The sequence below is a fragment of the Pantherophis guttatus genome, chromosome 7, assembly GCF_059756535.1.
Source record: "Pantherophis guttatus breed Tessera chromosome 7, ASM5975653v1, whole genome shotgun sequence".
Lineage (NCBI taxonomy): Eukaryota > Metazoa > Chordata > Lepidosauria > Squamata > Colubridae > Pantherophis > Pantherophis guttatus.
The window spans coordinates 93,382,076-93,403,755 of record NC_142069.1 but is presented as its reverse complement, the minus strand read 5'-3'; the positions used below and the strand labels follow the sequence as shown (position 1 = coordinate 93,403,755).

At 39.3% G+C, this 21,680-nt stretch overlaps 1 protein-coding gene across 2 annotated transcripts in view; it reads right to left on the bottom strand.

Moving 5' to 3' along the window:
- Positions 1–21,680, bottom strand: part of SEMA3A (semaphorin 3A) — a 128,993-nt gene that overhangs the window by 67,227 nt on the left and 40,086 nt on the right. Inside the window, exons 1-3 of one of the 2 annotated variants that reach the window (XM_087874366.1) lie at positions 15,059–16,304; positions 14,095–14,252; positions 10,716–10,778 (exon numbers count right to left, since the gene is read on the bottom strand). In XM_087874366.1, the coding sequence (XP_087730492.1) occupies positions 10,716–10,778; positions 14,095–14,252; positions 15,059–15,089 (252 nt within the window). In that variant the 5' untranslated portion in view covers positions 15,090–16,304. Of the gene's footprint in view, positions 1–10,715; positions 10,779–14,094; positions 14,253–15,058; positions 16,305–21,680 lie in introns of those variants that run through there. The other variant, XM_034424861.3, reaches the window with a different exon arrangement.

Below are 21,680 nucleotides of genomic sequence, written 5' to 3'. Positions count from 1 at the left end.
CAGCTGTGAGTCCCAAAGAAAGTAAAATGAAACCTGCACATCTGCAAACCAGATTGCAGAGCTTTCTTTTGGCATCTTTGCTCCAAAGCCTAAAACTACATAAAGGCAGAAATAGATCATTCTCAAGTAAAGAAATCACAGCAAAGGCCGCCTTCCTCAAATATTGGGCCTTTGTAGGTTTTATCTGAAGTGACACAGATGGCAATCAGAAAAAGGGGGTTCAATGTATGGAATGACATTGTTTTTGCTGCTTTTTCCAGATATTTTAATAATCTTCACAATTCTATTCTCACTCTGATTTCACGGGGCTCCTTATTGAGGCAGGAATAATAGAGTTTGCGTTCCCTGTATGATATTCTGATTGCAATGCCATTGTTATTTTTCACCTCCTTCTGAGGGCCTTCAGAAAAAAACAGTTACCCACACTGTGATCTATGTAGGGGAGCATGTTCTTAGATCAATTAAAGATATAATTAAGAACAGTAACCAAAGATGTAGGCTTCCTTTAAAAATAAGCCATAACCAAGGTTCCACCTGACCTGAGCTTGTAAAACCAAGTTTTGGAAGTCAGGAAAAACAGACGTCCCAGAAAACCAGGCCCTGGCAAAGTACCTTTCCTGATAGTTCATTGCCAGGATCTGCCTTCAAGACACCAGGCCTACAGCTCAACTCAGAAGAGACAACACAAGTATTCACAAGGTTTGCTTTCCTCAGTGGTGTTTGGTTTGTTATCTGCATTCTGCCCCCATTCCTGAAAGCTGAAATCCACAGTCATTCCACCTGCTGCTAGGGAGAAGCTGACTCGTTGGCTGCTTCTCTGCCTTTCCAATTCTTAGGTAGTGATTCACAGGCTCCTTCCATTTCCATAGCTACCACGAGGTCAAGCAGACTACGAACAGTGTTAGACAGCCTGTGAATGCCACCTCCCCCTCCCCCCCCGCTAGATACGTCCATCAATGCTCTTCTATTACTGTCAACAGTTTGACAGCAAAATATGCATCCCCACCCAAAATATATCTCCCCTTTACAATGCACCCTGTTTCGGATTATAGGAATGAAAGGGCTGATAAAGCCCTGAGAGTGGCTGGTAAGAGGATCAAACTTTCCACTATTAAATGCATTTATTTACTATTGAAAGCTGCCGTTCAATCTCTCATGGATGAGATAGCTTTCCTGTGATTCCCAGCTGCTGTTTTTTTTTTTCCTTCTTAAACTTTCAGCTCTACTGGAGCCAAATAACAACCAAATATAATAGATGTGGTTCCTTTAGACAGGCTTTTATAGAGCTGAAGGATGGCATCCCGAGGTTAACTGATGAAAAAAAGTGATGGCAACTGTTTTCCCTCCACCATGGTAATCTGTTCAAAGAGGCATTTCCCCCACTTCCTAGCCAAAGCAATACTATACAGTAGAGAGCAATTCATGCCAATGACCCCATGCAATTAACCAGCCTAGATCCTGTCATGGTCTATGGAAACCAAACTCAATGTGGGCGGGAGTTCAGTTTTGGTTAAGGCAGACTTTTACAGAGCCTATATGTTGTCACTTATGAGCATCTCCAATAATACCTGAGTACAAATATTCTTATAAATGACAATGCACAAATTTCTCACCAACATTTCACTTTCAATCAACCATGTTATTTTTTAATTTTTATTATTTATTTTTAATTTATTTATAAGGATGTAAATGGCTTCAACTGACTTGAGGTACAAGAACAGTTCCAGCCTTGTACAACGTGGTTGCCTTCTAGATGGATAGACCAGATCCCAGAATTCCCTTGCTAGCATGGCCAGTGCTGAGAATTCTGGGATTCTAGATGTGAAATCCGTTCTACGCATCTAGAGGGCATTCTGGTTGGAAAATGCAAATTTGCATTGCAAATATCCATCATCTGCATATATGATAGAACAGAATGTTTATAGAGAATCCAACCTTTCTTAAAGTGCGGGAGAGATAGAGGTTGTGTTATTGACGTGTCTCCATATTTGAAGTTTTATACGATCATGACTTCTGCCCCAGTGGGATAGGGGAACAAATTCACTATTTTTAGAGAGTGTCTGTCTGTTATATTTTCCGCCAGGATTAGTACGTGTCTAGTTTCATTCTTATTAGGAATCATCAGATGTACGTAGCCAGATCCTATTCTATGGCATTCAAACTTTCCACCAGCAACTGAATTTGTGAATGATTGCACTGTAGTTATATAGCAGTAGTTTTAAGATTTACCTTAAAAGGATAAGATAAGGATCCTTTTGTATTGCAATATAAATTGTTGTGGAGTTAATCAATGAAAAATGTTTCTCTACTTCCTGTTCTGTGAAAAGAACAGGATTCACCTACAGAAAATTTCCTAATCAATTGGCAGGCACCCGATTCAGTTTCATTCAATGAAACAAGTTGATTCAGTAGTCCAGTTAGAGGAGCCAATTGAAAGGAGGATTCGGTTAAATCAACTTTAACCTGAGTTGCCAAATTATTATCATTTTTTTTACGGCCATACTATCTGTCTAGTGATCCAACAGTCACATTCCTTAGGAAACAGAGATCAAACTACATGGGTACAATAACCCCATAAATGCAGATGGGTATTAAACCTAATTAAATTTGTATTTGTTAGGTGATTGCCAAGTGGTATATGAAAGCCACCCAGGAGGCAGTTATTTCATTAAGATATTGCCAAGACTCTGCCAATTTATTCGCATTCTTCCTTTCCCTCCATCAAACACTGCCACGATAATATTTAGGCATGTCTTAGCTGTGAAATTTGGCACTCAAAATTATTTTCAATACTCGGGACAAGGCACGTCAGCTTTAGTGTAAAGTATCCACTCATGTTCTTGGCCGTCAGCCTGGAACGGCTCAGCCTGTCTCAAACTGGGGTTTCCCAACTGCTGCTGCCTTACCCTCAAGGAAACAGGATATTTGTCCTTAATGGGAAAACCAGGGCCAGCGGTACAGAGAGGTTGAAATATGCGAAATGCTGGCCCAAAGGGCAATGTGCATCTACACAGACGCAGACATCCAATGTGCAACACAAGCACAGAATTTTGAAATGCAGGGATTGCCTGACCCAGTGCTGGTTTTGAGCGAGGGCCCTTCAAACGACCACAGCTGTGCAGCCGAGGGATGCTGCGACCAGTAGGTAAATGCCAGCTGCCTTCCAAGCACCTGAAACGTAACTTCATAATCGCAGGAGGTGTCTGCGATTCAACTGACAACTTCAAAGATAAGTTGTAACTTTTTGTGATTTGTAACTTCAAATGATTGTTAAATAATTGGTTATAAATTGATGACTCAATTCAAGGATGTTGTTAACTTTGAGGATAAGTTAATATGCCATCAAAAGGATGGATAGATATCTAGATAGCTAGATGGATGGATGGATGGATGGATTTGCCTCCTTCCAGTTGCAATTAAAAGATGCTGGATGGGTGAAATATCATCAAATGAGGCTAAAATGTCTACAATAACCAATATTCAATAAGAAATTAAAATGAACAAGAACACAACCGCACAAGAACACAGTACCTTAAAACTGCCAAAGAGCCCAGCATCATAAAATCATAGACCGAAACCCAAATAATAGATTCAGTAAATATATGGCAACATTCATAGCGTATATTTAGTGCTGACTAAATATATTGGAGGAATTTTTTCCCAAAGAAGCAGAAAAAGAGTGCCCGAGGAGAAGGAGGAGAAGGGATTCATTCACGGGCAAGTACAGGGAGGGTCTCCAGAAAGGGGAAGAGTTGAGATGGAGAGGCTTCTCATACAGGCCATTCAAGCCCTCTGGGGAAGCAAATTGCACCCGGGGCCACTGGAGGCTGTGGAAGAGGAAATAACAGAAATCAGAACTTCCTTCTTCCCTCACAGAAGCTCCTGGGAATGTTTGGAGTGAAGCTGATGTGTGTGCATGGTGGGGGGGGGGGGGGAGACTTGAGATATTTTTGGAGTCTGACACCTCTCATTTTAAGTGATGTTCTCTCCCTCCCTCCCCCCTCCCCTCCTCTCTCTGTGTGTTTCCTGAGCAAAGTCACTCAGGTTTATCTTTCTGATTTCTTGACACAAAAGACCTTATGGGAAGATTTTTCTTTCTAAGAATCGTACAAGACCCTGTCCATTTTAAATCCTCTAAGATAAAGGGAGAAACGGAAAATATATACATGAGGTAATCCACAAAGACTTACGCAACAGAGATAATAATTTATAACTTTGATGTGCAACGTTTCAATTTACAGATAAATCAAATGAGCTTAACTGACTATCATGTCACAAAGCTAGAAATTATCTGTAACCTAAACTGTGATGCACACTCTCCAGAGAGAAAGAGAGTTTCCTATTGAAACCAAAGAAATTAAACTACAAGAAGGCACATAAATGCAATTCCTGAAAGGAATAATAACTGCAATTTTGGCTTATTATATGGTGTGAATCCGGATAGTAAGGTGCATTTAATAAGCCAAGATTGCCCAAATCTTAGGTGAATGCAATGAGCAACTTGAACTACAGTTTGGCCCTTGAAAAGAAACCCGGTGTTGTGTATGATAGTTAACATTGGGGTATCGGATAAATCTTTGCTAGGGGAATAGCACAATGCTTTGGGACAACATCCACCGGACACTGGTCTCTGCCAAGTGACCTATCCAATGGATCTGTACACATGGTCACTTAAGCCACTTCCATGTCACTGGTTCTTCTACCCTCTAATCTCTAAACAGTCATTTGAAGCCAAGCCACAATTATCTTCACTTCCACTAAAAGCCTCTTTAAAAGGGGCCACTGCAGAATAATCTCTCACGCTGAAACAGCGATTAGCAGGAAGGGTGAGGGAAGAGACCCAATCTGTCAAAAAGTAACCTGCCTTTAAACTACATCTAAGCAGAAAATAATAGTTCCCTGTATTCAAACATGCCCATAGCTGACTCAGAAACAGATCACGTCACTAAATGAATACAACCTGTTTTGTGAGATGAGACAAGACGGGTCCTGATTTCTGGTGAAAAGGTGTCAGGTAGAGGGGCACTTAGACAAATTCTACCTCCACGCCCAAAATTAAAAAGAAAAGAAAAACCTACACTCCCCCTCTCTTCCACTTCCCCAAATGAACACATATGTTGCAGTCCCTTTGGGTCCCTTCTCCTGAAAGTTGATACAATCAAAGCCGACACATGCCAGAAAGCACAGAATGACTCAAAGAAGCAGCACAAGATCGGAAGATGTGGAGAGACCACCTGGCCCAGAGAATTGCCAAGAGTCGGATGGGACTGAATGGAAACCATCATCATCATCATCATCATCAAAGTCATCTTGATATTATGTAGACATGGCATACTTAAGCAAAATTCTGCAGCCTACTCTACAGAACATGACGGGTTTGCTTTAATTTTATCCTTGTCTCCTCCCATGTTCTGCTTGGATCATGCCTGATGCATGTTAAGGGATTCTCCTGGCAAAGAACATAAGACAGTTTTTGCCAGCTTGACCAGGCTCATAAACCACTCAGATTTTGCATCAATGAGCCAGTATTTTTAATCCCAAGGTGGTTTCTACATATCCGGTAAAGATTTCCAGATGCAGCCATTTGCGATAAATACACTTCAAAGTTCTCAGTCCAAAAGGGAGGGGGAACACAAAGTGTTGAAAGAGAGCAACAGATTGTGAATCTCTGCGAAACAGTTGCTTAGCAATGTCTATATGTTTTCAACAAATACCCCACAGAAGCGCAACAATGAGCTTGCATACACTTCCCTACACAACTTTAGAATGTTTAAGGCAACTTTGATTTTTGCCTTTCCTTATTTTCCCACAGGAAAAATTAGAACGAAACACCTTAATAGAAGGAAGTTTAAAGTTTCTCTTCAATTAAGATCTGGCATCAAGTCACATTTGTTTAAACAAGAGTTGCCAAATTGCTTTTTCAAACATGCCTCTAAGATCCTCAGAGGTTCCAAAGCTGTAGAAATCAGTTAATCCAGAAGAGACTGAGTGAGGCCGGAAGCAGAGGTAAGTTTTACTGCAACAGAGATGAAGTGAAAATAGAAAAAGCATCAATTAACCCTTTGCTTGCATAAATCTACACATTCTCTTTTCTTCACAGTATAACCAATGCTTTTAAAAGTTAAAGATACGATCTGAGACATCACCTGACTTCCGAAGAGTGGAGTAACCTTTGCAAAATCCATGGGATTTATTTCTGAGTAGACACGTACCTGTGCTCTAATTGTATAAAATTATAGCTCTTGCTTTGGAGACCTGCATCATGTTTACATCAGGAGCAATTGGATTTGAGGCTGTGTCCTGCATGTCAATCATGCCAAATGAAATAAATAAAAGCATTATCTTCTTATCTCACTAGAAGGACTACTGGAAGCCTCCTTCTGCCCAAGTGTACATAGGAATAAAAGACCAACAAGGGCCACCAAAGTGCTGGACACCATGTCATCCCTGGAACATCCACGAAGCTGGGTCTTGTAGCCCAGGCTTCTTGTTGCACAAGTAATTTTACATTTGTGGATGCTACCTTACACATCTAGTCCACCAAAAAGAGTATATGGGCACATTCCCTTCAGTCCTTGTGACCATCAAATAAAGGATCTCATCCAACCTGGCCAGTGCCCCATGTGTGCTTAGATCTTCTCAAGCAAAGACAGGTAGGATCCAAGAGGAACACGTCTCATGAAAGAGAATTATCCCCACAAATAGTCTTTTGTGGTAGAAGTAGCATCACTAACATGATGGCCGATGTCCAATGACTGATATGGCACAAGAAGAAGAAGGAGAAGAAGAAGGTAGAAGTTGACATGTGATTGGGGGTTGCTATGACATTGCAAAGGTAATCAGTTTGATATCCTGAACTGAAACATGTTTGAAGGTCCAATGGAGTTTTGTACAGAAGGTGCACAGATATTTTTATTTTATACCAAGTCACAAACTTGAATTGAGTCTTAGATCATTCGTACAGCCTATGTATAGTTACAGTGCCTGCCATCATATATGGTACAAGCCGTCTTTACTCTCTTATGCTTCTCTCTTGTATCTATTTCACCTTCTTTGCAAGCTGTGTGAGCCTCCTATTATGTAAATATCCTTCTGTAACAGTTAATGTTCTCCTTGAGCAGCAGTTAAACATCCTAGTTACTCTTGGGACAATTTAACCTGTTCTCATTGTTCTGGACAGAAACCCTGAGTGGGTCACTCAGCTGTACTGATTCTTCCTAAACTGAAGCATGTAAGGTTGGCTGTGTTTTACATTTCTCTGTTTTTATCTTCCTAACACTGAAAAGTTGCAATCCTGATACTGAATCTTGTGATGACTCTTATTATTTAAGATGGGATAGAAGACTGTAGTTTCTCATGCTGGCATCAGGATATTCTCATGACATTCTGAGTTTAGCACATTTTAGGGATTAAGAAGGCTGGCACTAAACCAGGGCTGACTTAATGGAAAGAACAATTATAGTTATTTCCCTGACATCACATTCAGACAAGGGCCCTCCACTGAAAATCTTAGAAACAAAGCAGTACATGTGTATTTGTGAAGCATAATGGATTTCAGCAATCACTATCATTTTTTAAAAAAGCCTTCAAGACTTTAATACAAAGACTTACATATACATATACATATACATATACATATGCATATACATATACATATACATATACATATACATATACATATACATATACATACATACATACATACATATATATATATAAGTTGGGTCAAGTCCAACTCCATTTATGAAAAGCATCAAATTTCCGTCACTCCCAACCAATTTGGATGCAGTCGACTTGATGAACTGAATCAATCCATCAATTTGATTTCCTAAATCCATTTGAAGCTTTGGATCTGATTCAGAGCATTCATCATCTAAAGAGCCCTAATCGATACTGTAAACAATTGTTATAAAGCGATATTTATAAATGTTCCATAAAGGAATCCAATAATCTCAGATCCAAATTTCTGTTCCACATATTTGAGGAAACATTAGTTAAACATGAGGATTTTGGCAATCAAGTGCAAACATAAATTCAAAGAGATGAAAGATTCTTAATTTACAGTCAATTAAAGGGCAGGTGCTACCTCTGAATTATTTGGTCTCGTTTTATTTTGGAAGCTGGGTCTGCAAAGAACGGAAGCAAAGACTGTGAGACGACAAAGGTAAATACTGTATCTTGCCTTTCCCCACAAACCAGTTCCCCACCCCCAAGGAAAAGCATTAAGATCATCTGGCTGGGGTCTGCACAAAACCGTGCGGGCTGTGGCATTTTGCACCAACTGGAGCTTCCGGATACTCTTCAAGGGCAGCCCCATGTAGAGCGCTTTGCAATAGTCAAGATGGGAAGTGACTAAGGCATGAGTGACTGTGAATAGGATTGCCGGTCCAGGAAAGAGCGTAACCAGCACAGAACTCGCAGTTGCGCGAAGGCCCTCCTGGCCACGACCATCACCTGCTCTTTGAGCAGGAGTCATGAATCCCCCAGATTACGCACAGGGTCTGTTTGGGGTAGTGCCACCCCATCTAAGACCAAAGATGGCAATTCTCCCTGAGCCAATGAACCCCCAAACCCAGAGCCACTCGGTCTTGCCAGGGTTTAGTTTCAAGGGTTTAGTATGGAAAAAATAGGAGGTATTAGGTATGTTTGCTGGTTATTTTGCTATCTGGCAAGGGCAGCGTGAGCTTAGAGAGAGGCACTAGCCAAAGATCACTCATGAGGCTCCCCTGGTTGACAGGTGACCAGGATCCAGATCTCTCCAGTAGCTGTCCAACATCAAATCCTTTGGAAGGATTTGGGAGCATTTTTTTGCATGGCCAGCAATATTTATTTCTCTTAGATTGATTTGGTGCACTGATCTGATTTGGGCATCTAGATCAAGTTGGATCAGTTTTTATGAATCGGATCCGAAATGTGGGTCAAACTGAATCAAATCAATGACTCAAACTGGAATGTTCTTAACACATCCCCAGTACAACACAACTCAGCACATTGGATAACATTTCCCACAGAGGTGAGTGGTTGAATTACAGAAATATGAGAAATGGAGTGGCCCATCCACAATTTTCATTTCCTCCTAACGGTTAACTCTCTTTTTGAGAAAAAAAAAAACCCGGCTGCGCTGTTGGGGAGCCTCCATATTTATCAGTGTCTGGGGGGACCCTTGAAATGTTAGATCCCCACCAATATCAATTTCATGGCACTCCATGATTGACGTTAACAGGGAAGGCATTAGATGGACTCCAGCAGAGTGAAACCACAGCCTTCTAGCTAGCATAGTTACCTTTCAATCTCAGGTCACGGCTGAGGTCACCAGTGGGGTCCATGCACCCTACATATGTCGTTACAGTTCATATTTAGTTCATATAAGCAATAGAGCGGCTGCAAAGGGCTATTGCTGAGAAAGTTGTTCAGCATAGAACGGTTAATAATTGAGATTCATAATTGCTTCATTTAAATAAAATAATGTTAATCCCCACCCAAACATTTGTGATTTATTAACTTCTAGGCATTCAAACACGGAAAATACTTATCGTAATAATACCTTCATTATATTGATTTAAGCATTCTTTAGGTCCTATTTCCCATTTTCCCTTTGATAGAAACGAAAGAGAAAGCCTACTGAATATTACATTTTTTTTTTTCCTTTGGGGCCAAAATGAAGAATTCATTTTCTTTATTCTTAAAACTTGACCTTACAAAAGGCATCACCTCTTCTTGTTGTGGGGGGAAAGCAGTTGGCTTGGCTTAAGTATAAGTCTCCTTATAGACTCTTTAGAAGTTAAGCCAGCAAGATCTTTAAAACAAGGCCACTGCATTATTTATGATCTTCTTCCTCCTTTATTCAAGGAATTTTTTGCAAATTCTTTCTGTGGATACAAATCAGCTTTGTTATCTTAAATATTGGACTCCCGATCCTGAACCACATTCTGGTTAATGACTCTATTATTTCCCTTATGCCTGGAGACGGAGCAGAGATTTCTGCCAGCTGCTATTATGAATATTTTACCAAACCATCTCTAAAGATTCACTTGGGACACGCTCTAGGCTGTCTTTTGCCATTGCAAACACAGTGATTTCCCCTTTGTCTTGAAAGAATGTGCCCCGTTTCTGTATAATTACAGTGAATTCCATCTCTTTATTTATTTATCCTCCACCAGCATTACAATCACACCCAACAGCCGCACAATTTCCCGTATTATCTAATGGAAGGGTTGAGAAGATTGAGGAGGAAAGAGTGATGATATGAGAAAGAATGCCTAAAATAAATGTTTCCCCCCCTGTTTTCGACCACAATAGGAAGAAGGAAATGAACATCGGGAAGGCATCCGTGTGTTCTTGTCAAGGGAGACCCCCTGAGGCCTTCAAAGCTTCTTGACATTAATGACTCTCATTGCCTTCACAAAGGCCTTCCTATTCCATGGCGGCAGATTGAGGGCCTCCGCTGGGTTACAGGAACCAGGTCAAGCTCCTAAGGCTTCTTAAATAAGGGGACAATTATATGCTCATTCCCTCGTTCCGTTACATGTAAATCTACCCTCACAGGAGCACGTGGGGAGAAAATGGAGCTTGACCAATGTTCAAGCTTGACCCAACATGATGTTATTTATGAAAAAGGCAGCCAGTGAGTGCAAACCAAAGCTTTAAAAAGGCCACAAAATACTGACCAGCTTGATCAAGAAGAAGTGGGAGATTTAATAAAGGTTTCTACTTACCAGAACATCTTTTCCAGCCCACTTGCATTCATCCCGCCGACTATGAGACACAGGCCAAGCAATCTAAGGGGGTAAAGTCAAAATGGCATCATGTCACTTAGCAATCCAGAGCTGTCATTGCAACCCAGGAAATGCTTGCACTTTTTAGGATTATTTCTTTCTCTAAAGGAACTCCCTTCATGGATTTGTTCACTTCACGATGATAGGCCTGCCATGTTCATCTCCACATCCTACTGTGCAGGATTTTATTTGGATTTTTATACGACTATACATAGACACAGATACAGATATTTTTGTTTCCTTAGAAAATGGTAGACAGAACACCAGAGGGGTGTTATTTTAAATCGAGGATTGTCTTGTTTTCCTAGATGGCCTAGAAGACATTATGTCACAAACAAAGGCATGCATGACACACCACGTTTTGTACCTTAACAACCACGGTAATATTTCATTTATAGTTAGGGAACAGATGGCCAGAATATAGTATGCTCAGGTAAAAGAAAATAAAAGAGGAAAGGAAAAATGATATAAAATGATGCAAGCAAGGAATAAAGTAAGTGGACTATTCTATACACAGACAATATACCGCCTCTATCTATCACTTTATCTCTCTCTCTCTCTCTTTTCATCCATCCATCCATATACCCAAAACCCACTACAACACAGTGATCAAACAAATTTTAGAAATGTCATTTCTAAATATGCTGGCGGTTTCTGAGTTGTGAATGGATGATAAATACAAACATAAATAGAGGATAAATTAATTCTTTCTTTCTGGATTGTAGATTCTGGAAAAAGTAATGTGACAAATCTGGAAAGCAGAACGTCAGAGTGGATGGGCGTCCCCTGTCCTGCGGAAGAAACTGTTGTGGCACCAGAGTCTCTCACTGGCTTGTCAGACTCCAGTTCCCCTAAACTCAGTGGGCATGGAAATAATAGAAGATGCCATTCAACAACAACAACAATATCTAGAAGTCATCTCCTGCATTAAAGATGCTCTGAGGTTGTTACCCTCATGGGTTTGTCCCAATTATTCTACAGCAATTGGCAATTTAATTTCTGGTTATGTTTGGGATTAATTCTTAACAATCAATTTCATCTTCTAGTGCAAAAGCCCCCAAACCCCTTTTAGTTAATTATTTATGTCTTCTAAAAAGCTTTTAGAATTGCACATAGAATAAAATATGATCAAATTTCAACATCATGCAATATAAATGGGCCATGTGGTTGGACTATCACCTTAATCTTAAATCAATTTGCAGATAAGGCAGGAAAAAGTTCATTTAAGGTCATTAGGGCAAATGATAGCAAAGGCAGCTGCAGGTTTCATGATGGATTTTGAGACTGCAACATCACTAACAAAATACACGAGTATTTTCAGGAAGGCCAGAAGCTGTGCTGAAGGAGGAGTCTAGGCATCTTGGACCACACTGTGTAAAAACTGCAAACTGGGCCAAGGACCAACAATCCCAATTGGTTTTCTTACACCCAGTAGCCATCAAGGTCTATGGTCCATGCATTTACCCACTCACTATGTGGGGCCACCACACAGGTGTGAAGAGAGAACAGAGTCCATGTGTGAATTCACCCTAAATTGTTTACCCCCCCCCCCTTTTTTTTACTTACAGCAGTAGTCTGTTTCTCTAATGATTCCAGATGTTTCTGCATTACATCCTGAGCCTCACAGAACATCCAAATAAATAACTCATTTCTTTTATGGTTGCTCTTGAGAGAATAGGAAATGGCCAATTTTACTTGGATCTTGATCTTCAGAGAATACAAATCTTCACTCAGGATTTGGAAAAAAATAGTTTCCAAAGAATTAATGGGTCATGCATTAACACAAAGTAGAACTAACCTTGCCAGTTTAAAAGCAATCATTCTTGATTGAGAATTCATAAAAATATAGTTATGCTATGCATATTGTTAATGTTTTATTTACACATATGCTTTCATAATGAAATGTCTATTAGCTTCCAACCCAAATCTCTGTTTTAAATCAAATCCAAAATCATCCATCATGTTGCTGCCATCAATATTCCATCTATAATGATTTATTCATAGCTTTGATCTTCTGGATGGAAGCATCTGAAGTGATAAAATGAAGAATTAAATCAGTTCATTGTCTATATAATTTAGTGCTTTCAACTGTCTCTGGCCTTTATCATCCATATTTTCCTTCTGTATGGGAGTAAACTGGATTTTGAACATTTGATGAATGATCACCAATCACTGGACTGGATGTGTTTCAATTAATCTGGTGCCCAACGTCAGGAACTGATGAAGATTAAATCTGTGAGATTCCCAGGATGCTGTATGGAGGCTCCTGGTGGATGAAACGTTCCTTTCCTCTCTCTTGAAATTTTGTGTTTGTTTTCTCAACAGTTAAAAATGGAACACCACTGTTCTGTCTCCTTTTTGCCTGGGATCAACCAAGAGTAGATTCACATTTGCAATTTGATTCAAAGAGTCCATTTGGATTTTGTAATTCAGCAGTCAAGTAAACTCAACCGAATAATTTTAATTGTAGAGTTGGAAGAGTTAGTTTAGACATCACCTTTTCCAACCTCCACTTTGGTGTAGGAAGGATCCACTAGAACATCCCTGGCAGGACACTGTGCAGCCTCTATTTGCAGACCTCTAGTCATGGAAAACCTTGGCCTTCCTGTGATGGCTGTTCCACTGGCTGACAGCTCATGCAGTCATGGACTCCTAGGGCTGGAAGGGACCTTGGAGCTGCCCAAGGCAGCATCCCTTTCACCATCCCAGGCAGGCAGCTGCCCAGTCTGTCCTTGGAAACCTTGAGTGATGCAGCACTCACAACTCTGGCAAGAAAACTGCTCCATTGATAGGAATTGTTCTCACTAAAGTCAGTGGTTCCAGGTTGGATCTCCTTCTGACAAATTTCTACCTACTAGTTAGAAAGTTCCTCCTGACATCAAGTCTGATGTATTTGAATCCAACTCCACAAGTGTTAGTGTGTTTGGGCAAAACTCCATCTAATCTTTGAATTACTTTGAATGCATTTTTTAAAATTCAACTCACCAAACCAATTCTGCAATTCAGTCTGAAAATCCTGCTCAAAGGGGTCATTTGCCCACACTGCCTTTGACTTCGTGCAGGTGAAGTTCCAACTACAGTGATATAAATGTAGAAGACTGAAGAGAAAAGGAAACTATTCCTGCTCAGTTTTTCCATGTTCTACATGTCTCGGAATGGGTTCACGGATTCTACCTATGCCAAATATTTTTTTTTTATGAGCATTTGTAATGTTGCAAATGGACCTGTGTAACTAAGTGGCTCAACATTCAGCTTCATACCACAATGGTCGTCTTACCCCCATCGACATACATCTAAAGATGAAAAGAGATGAAAGTACCGTTTGAAAATCCTTGAAGTTGACTAGGTTGAAAGAAAATATGTGGTCTTTTGCTCCCACGTAGAGTCTACTCCGTTCCTCATCCAAAAGGAATGTGTGGTAACTAGAACTATTGACCAGTCCATGGAAGGTAGCTATATTGCTGGATTCGTACATTTCTGTAGGATGAAAAAAAAATATTGTTAATGTAAAGAACAATGACTTTGGTTCTAATAAGTAAATAGATGCGTAACAACCATATGGAGCTTCTTAATTTATTTAGGCAGCGTTTTTCAGACCTCTGTCCCTTGGTTAATAGCCATTCTAGAACCCAAAACTGGAAGAACAAACTTCAGTTTTAATATGCCAGTATATTAACTTTTCTATAATGCGTTTATAACTGAGTGATGCACTGAATTTGTAATTGACTTTTGATGCCACTTAAGCTGCGGGATGACATAAACTACTGCTAATGTGATAGAAACATTCTCCACTTGCCAGCCTAGGAAGGCAGGGAAATGCATCCCAAGTCAAAAATAGAATTCTTTATTAAAATGAATACGGTTTATTTTAAATGGTGGAAAAACAGGAGGATACCCTACAGAATCCTTTGCAGTTGTCAGCCTTCCCAGATAAATCAGACAAGAAACATGACCGGATGTGCTAATTCTATTTCATTATAAGAATACATTAACAGACTCTTGCAAGTCCAAATCTCCCGCCTGTCTCTTTTACAGGCCGAGAAACTAGGGAGGGTCCCTTCCGAGCCTCTTTTTCCACCCGTTGTTCAGCTCTGGGCTCTGCTGTCTCTTTCAGACTGTCTGAAATGCTGTCATTTCACTCGTCACTTCTCTGAAATGGTCGAGGGTCTCCTGCTTGAGCAGGAGGTTGTACTAAAAGACTTCGAAGGTCCCTTCCAGGTCTGTTCTGATGGACTGATTGATTGATTGATTATCTGACCATTCCCTAAGCAGCATCTCCTCACCTGATTTCTCGAAGTCTTTCTTATATAACATTGCATCAGTGATGCCAACAATAGAAGGAGCATAAATTTGGTATAGAAGTCTGCAAATTTCATGCCTATCCAGTTTCCTTCTGACTCAAAGATGGATCGAACACTGTTCAGCTCAGTGACAGAAGATCCTTAGTCTCCTCTGGCATCAGGACACAGGAAAAACCCAGAAACGCCACTGCGTAGATTTATGCGGATGCACAAATCAGTAGCAAATAAGTACCATAACCTCTTAATTTACAGAGGAGAAAATCACAAAGAAGCCTTGAGAAAACACTTCCACTCAAACGCCCATCTCAGCAAAGCACAAGGAGTTGCAGTCTTCTTATTTACTGCATTTTTTGGTCTCTGTAATCTCCACATCCACACACCCACACCCACACATGCATAGCAAAGTATGGCGCACAGTCACAGATCATGAACCAATACTGTTTACATGTTTTGTTTTGAAATGAGAACTGGAATAGTTCCAACTACTTAAAATAACAGGAGCCAATATTAGATGCCTGTGTTAGAACTTGCTTAATACCAGCAAGTGGTAGCTGCCAGTCACACTAATTTTTCCATCATCATTGCTTTGCCTCAAGATATAATATTTCTCAATAAATACGATTATGAAACTGCAATGGGTTTTCTGAAATGGATTCTTTCACAAAATGTACTTTTTAAAATTTTCAGGGTTTATTTTACTTAAACTACAATATAGGTGTTGCTTTTCTCTCTGTTGATACTTTATTGAATGACAAGTTGCTCTTTTGCTTCAAGTTCCAATCTTGTTTCTGTCCATGTAAATTTGATTGTCATCACGTCTCTGAACATTTCTTTAGTTCATCTGAGGGACGGTTTCCAAAAGACAAACAGGTATAAAAATAAATCTTCTTTCAGTCAAGCCAATGTGCTGTAGAAAGAAATTTGTGAGTCTTTTTAAAAACAGTCCTTTGCCTGATGCTTCCATCATCCAGTTACAAAAGACAGAAGACCCTCCTTGATCCCCTGTGGCCAGGTATTCTGCTAAAGCAAGCACGTCTAGTGACTACCAAAAAAGTCAAATTTTACTTGAAATGTGAGATTCAAAGACAAGATAAATTTGATGAGATAGATTTAATGCAACAAAAACATGGGCATTGTTGTGTATGGTTTGCCAATTGCACAGTGGCAGATAGGACAGCGCTCCAGAGGGTCAATGTCGTTGCCCAGAGGATCACTGGTTCCCCTCTCCCCTCCTTGGAAGAGCTTGATAGCTCCCACTGCCTTAAGAAAGTACAAAACATCCATCTCATTCTGGCCACCCCCCCTTCTTTTTTTTTTAACTATTACCATCTGGTGGACGGTACAGGACAATAAAAACAAGGACAAATAGGCTGAAAAACAGCTTCTATCCCAGAGTAGTAACTGTATTGAATTCTACTATATAGTGCAATATTAATGCAATATCAGGGTTTTTTAATTCAATTGTATAGAATGTGAAGGATGTGTATTTTTGTTTTATTTTTATGGTTTTTCTTATGTATAATGAACACTGAAGATGGCATTTACTTTTGTTGTACTAGGTGCAATGACAATAAAGTTAAGTTAAGTTAAGCTAAGTTAATACAGAAATACCAAAACACCTTAGCTGTTTCACCTTTTACCAGAATGGGGGGAAAAAAACAGATGGTGGCTTCATTAGAAGGCAATAGAGAACATTTCAAATGGATAACTTACAAGGTTTCATTGCACAACTGTAAAATATATTTTAAAATGCTCCCCCTGAACTAAACTAAGACACATAGTATGATGGAAGAAAAAACAGTATAGCACTTTTACTCCATCTTGTAAATAGTAACAGTTAAAAAATATTTCAAGAGTAAGTTCTTACTAAATATCAAGGAGTCCAGCACACCTGAAGATTTATCTTTGGGTCAACAACTTAGTCTCTTTGAAAAAAAAAACAACATGTTACCTACAACTCTTCTCCCAAATGAACCTGCCTAAGCACATTTTAGCAAAAGTGTGAGATATGAACACTATTACAAGATTTGTAGAGGTGATATACAGTAATTGTCTGAATGAATCCTGCTTTCAGTATCAAACCATGTCCAGAGTAGCCCTTCCTCTCAGCTTTACCCTTTTACAGAAAACAAGTTACACAACAATATTTCAAACCTACATTTGATGCCTCAAATGGATTTCAAGTTGGGATTTAACTAAATGTTCTATGAGTCAAATTATCCCTTTATGTTAGGAAGCTGAAAAAAGTGACCTCATTCTAAATAATGCTCTAAAATAGCTTCTAATTATTTATTTATTTATTTTTTTAAAAAACTAGTTTTGGTAAAGTTCCCATGTCATTTTTTATTTTTCTATATTCTGTTAAATCAAATGTGGCTCAAGCAAATAACGACAAAATTAAAATAGCAATAATATACCTTTGTAAAATATATTGAGAGCTTGAGATACCTCTAAGTATATCTTCATAATTATCCTTGTGAATCATCTTGAGCTAAGGGAAGTACTCTAGTATAGAGATGTTTGGTGAACTCCATGGTGGAAACTATCCCAGTCCTAATCCAACATGCCAACCACTACTCTACTTGGACCTATTTAAGGAAGCTATACACTGGTGAGAATCCATACGCAGAATACAGATGTCATGGCCTCTTCCTGTTCGTATTTGACCTGCTGGTGAGAACCCCCTGCCTCTGTGGCGGGATGGATTAGACAGCCCCCAAGGTTCATAACTTTAAATTATCTTAGTGCTATGTATTTATTTTATTATTCTTTGAACATTGTCCCAATTGGGAACACTGCTGAATCCTAGCATGGTGAAAGAATAAGTTATTTACGCACCAAATGCTTCCTTTTATCTAGTCTTGCTTTTCCACAATTCAGTTTCATTGACTGCCCTGGTTCAAGTATTTTGAGAGGAGAAAACCTTCTCCCTTATGAATTCTTCATCTAAACAGGATCATATAAATCTCTGCTATGCAATAAAATCCCAGTATTGGAAGTGACCTTAGAGGTTAACCCTCTGCTCAGTGCAAAGTCCAGCAGAGGCCTCTGGAAATAAGCATCCAGCTTGTCTGTAGGCTTCCAGCAAAACAAATTATGTCACGAAGCAGCCTATTTCATGGAGTGGTAGGTTGTAGAGGAAGGAAACTCTTCCTGACAGCAACTTCCTTCCTTCTAGTTTTAACCCACTGGTTTTGTTCTCTAAGTCTACTTTCTGGAACAACCCTCCGGATATTGGCAAAGTTCTGTCCTATCTCCTCTCAACTGTCTCCTTTGTAGACTAAACATCTCTGGTTTGCAGCATTCCAGGGTCACGTGATTGTAATCTGTGACATTTTCTGGCAATTTCCAGCAAACAAAATAAAATACAATGGTCTAAGATGGATTTGCACTTACAATGGCATGACTCAATTTACGGCAGCCTGAGTCAATTTACCAATACATGACTCAACTTATGATCACAATGACTTACAATGGAATAACATAGTTTGTGATCATAAGCCAAGGACCACCGGAGGAATCTAGTGATCCCTGGCATTTATTAGTACAGAGGCAGGATGGAGATTTTATGCCATTTCAGCAGGGTGATCTGAGAAAGATAGAAGGGGAGGTGAAACTGTGATACTATATTATATTTTAAGACTAATTTTACCATGCACAAATTCCAGATTTTTTTCTCTCTTCATTGACTCCAACTGTTGATAATGAGAAAGCTGGTCAACCATGCTGATATTTGGGCAATTTGAAAAAGGATGTTTTGATCTAAAAAGTGCCATAAAAACTGTGAAAAGGAAGGGAAGGGAAGGGAATAGGAACACATGTTTAATATCTATGTATTTATGTACATGCATATCAACTACAGTTTACCATTGATTATGATTCAAAAAAAAAAATATCTCACCTGCATACCATCTCATGGCTTAAAAGCAGATTAGATAATCAGCACCGAACAGATGCTTGTCAAATAGGGACAGTTGGATCAGGGCGTAATAATTTCAGGGGTTTTTTGTTGTAAAAGTTTTTTTTATTTTTTACACAAACAAATAAACAAACAAACAATGCATTTTTTCTGAACAGAGTATTGGCCGAGTCACAAATTTATTCAATTTTTACTTATCTCCAACACAATTTATATATTTCACTTTTTGCCATAATAATCTTTCTCTCTAATTTTTATTTTCTCTTCCTTGTTTCTTCTAATAACCAATATTACCATTCGCCCTAATCTCTAATCTTAATCAGATTTAATTTTTTCCCTTACTTTCTCCAAGTTAAAACCCTTAAATTTGAAATCAATCATTTTTCTAATAGTTAACCTTAACTCTAAATCATCCTATTCAAATATTTCCCCATAATTTCAGGGGCTTTGATCCCATCTCACAATGGGGATATCGGAGGCAACCTGATCCCAATCGGGGCATGATCTTGAGGTTAGAGAAAGTCGTTTTTGGGGCCTGACCCTCATTCTGGGAAATGGTACAGTCTCCCCTGGATATCCTGAGATAATTAAAAGGACGTAACATCAGGCAAACCCTGAGAAGAAGCCAATTCATCCAGACTGCTGTTTTTCCCATCTCTCCCCTCAGTGGGATTTGTTCTGCTGCTCTATTGTTCATTCGGGACAATCATCTTATCACTCATCTAATAAATGCAGGGGACGGACCTTTTGCAGCTGTTCAATCAATCCTTGCTTTCATCCTACTTTATCATCACAACTGCCAATCATGAATTACTGAAAAGTAGAAAAGAAAAAAAAAAGCACACATCTGCACCGGACCAAATTGATATGTAAACTTGTTTTTTAACTTTTGAGACAGACAACCGCGCTTAAAAAATTCATTTATCATGGATATTAGCACAAGAATAATCTTTTAAAAAGTTTTGTGTTGGTAAAGAAAACAGGTAAAATAGCACATCTACATATTGATCTGAGAAATAGTGCAAAGTTATAAACAGGTAAGTTTTGTTGAAAGAAATACATATAATAGCAACATAAAATACACCTCTCCTCTGCTTAGCCAGACCCAGCCTGAAAAAAAAATAAAGACAGAACAAGAAATGCAAAATTTGAGCAGGAATTTTACCAAAAGTAGGAAATCAGGAAGGATGTCATCAGGCACACAAATTTACGTCTAGCAAATACCCAAAGAACCAGGAGTTTTGCCACTGATGCTCAGAAAAAAGTATGTACCATACAGTCATTTTTCAAGCCACAGTAATTTCCCAAAGAGAATGCAATTACTTAAAAAAAAAAATCACAAAATTTAATCTTAGTAAAAATCCCATAGACTGCAAGGAGCATTCAGTCTTGGACTAAGTAGAGAGCAATGAGTTCATGTCGCAAGCATCTGTTGGATCAGGAACAAAGGATGATGTTTGGCACGGCTGAGGGAGAATTCAGGGACACCCCCAGGGAGTTCAAAGACATCAAGGGACGACTTCAACTGTGCTATCGAAGCCCCGCCCCTTTTGTTGTGGGAGGGGCTTCCATCGCCTGGTCACGGCTGCTTTCGTGGGTTTCTAATGCTCTCCCCCCAGAATGCCTTGTTCTGTAAAAATGGGGTCTAGCCCCCTTTCCAAGCTCTGCTTTATTTCAAACTTCTTGTTAGAAATGATGCTGCATCCAAAGTATGCATTATAAAATCACTTTGAACAGAGAAGTTACATTTCCCTATAATGTCAAATCCAGCAACGATGGCACAGATCAAGAACTGGTTTCCATTTTGACGAAAGCTCCTGAATTCAATGACACTTAGGCTCTGAAGTGCCGATTTTCCCACTGGCTATACTTCAAGGCAAAATTAAATTCTTTCTGGGTTTCACTTCAACTTCTGTTAAATTAGAAGAACATGTCTAGATTATGTTTTTTTGCAACAAAAAGAAATGCTTTTTTTTTCCAATTTCCCAAGCTAATTCTGGGATTTGGTGGCCTCCAATTCAGTCCAGCTCATTTCAAGATCAATCCAAGTCAGCTAACTGTTGACTGTACGTATGTATGTATATAGCAGGAAATATAACACGGGGCTCAACTTCCTACTCATAGTTTAAAGATAGACAAAAAAAGGAGGAAAGGGGACTGGTGTCTGTCAGGATAAGTCAGCACAGATCTGCTTCAAAGTGTATTTTAAATAAATGCAAGGAAGAATTTTTTGCCCGCCCAAAATCTGAACAGCTCTAAAACAATAAGCAGAGATTACAAGTAGCAATCTCATGCAAGGTGTGTTAGATGCTTACAGATACCGGAGTCCCGTCTTTTTTGACTCCAAATGTTCTAATGAACTTCTCATCCACATCCAATCTCAAGTAACAACAGGCCTATGTCAGAGTGAGGCACACCCTTAACGTGCCCCTGGAAAATGGTAATAAACACATGGTGTTAAACAATGACTGCATTCACATATTTCATTAGGCCATGGTTGTGTAATCATAACTTCTTGAGGAGAACACAAAGGGTGAGGTTTTCACAACATGCTAAACCATCGGCCATAGTTTACAAGACAGTGATGAGATTTGTTCAAACTGCTAAGCCATCTTCACGAACCACACATTGTTCACTTTGGATTACATAAATAATAGTTTAACACACAATGAACAAATGTGCTAA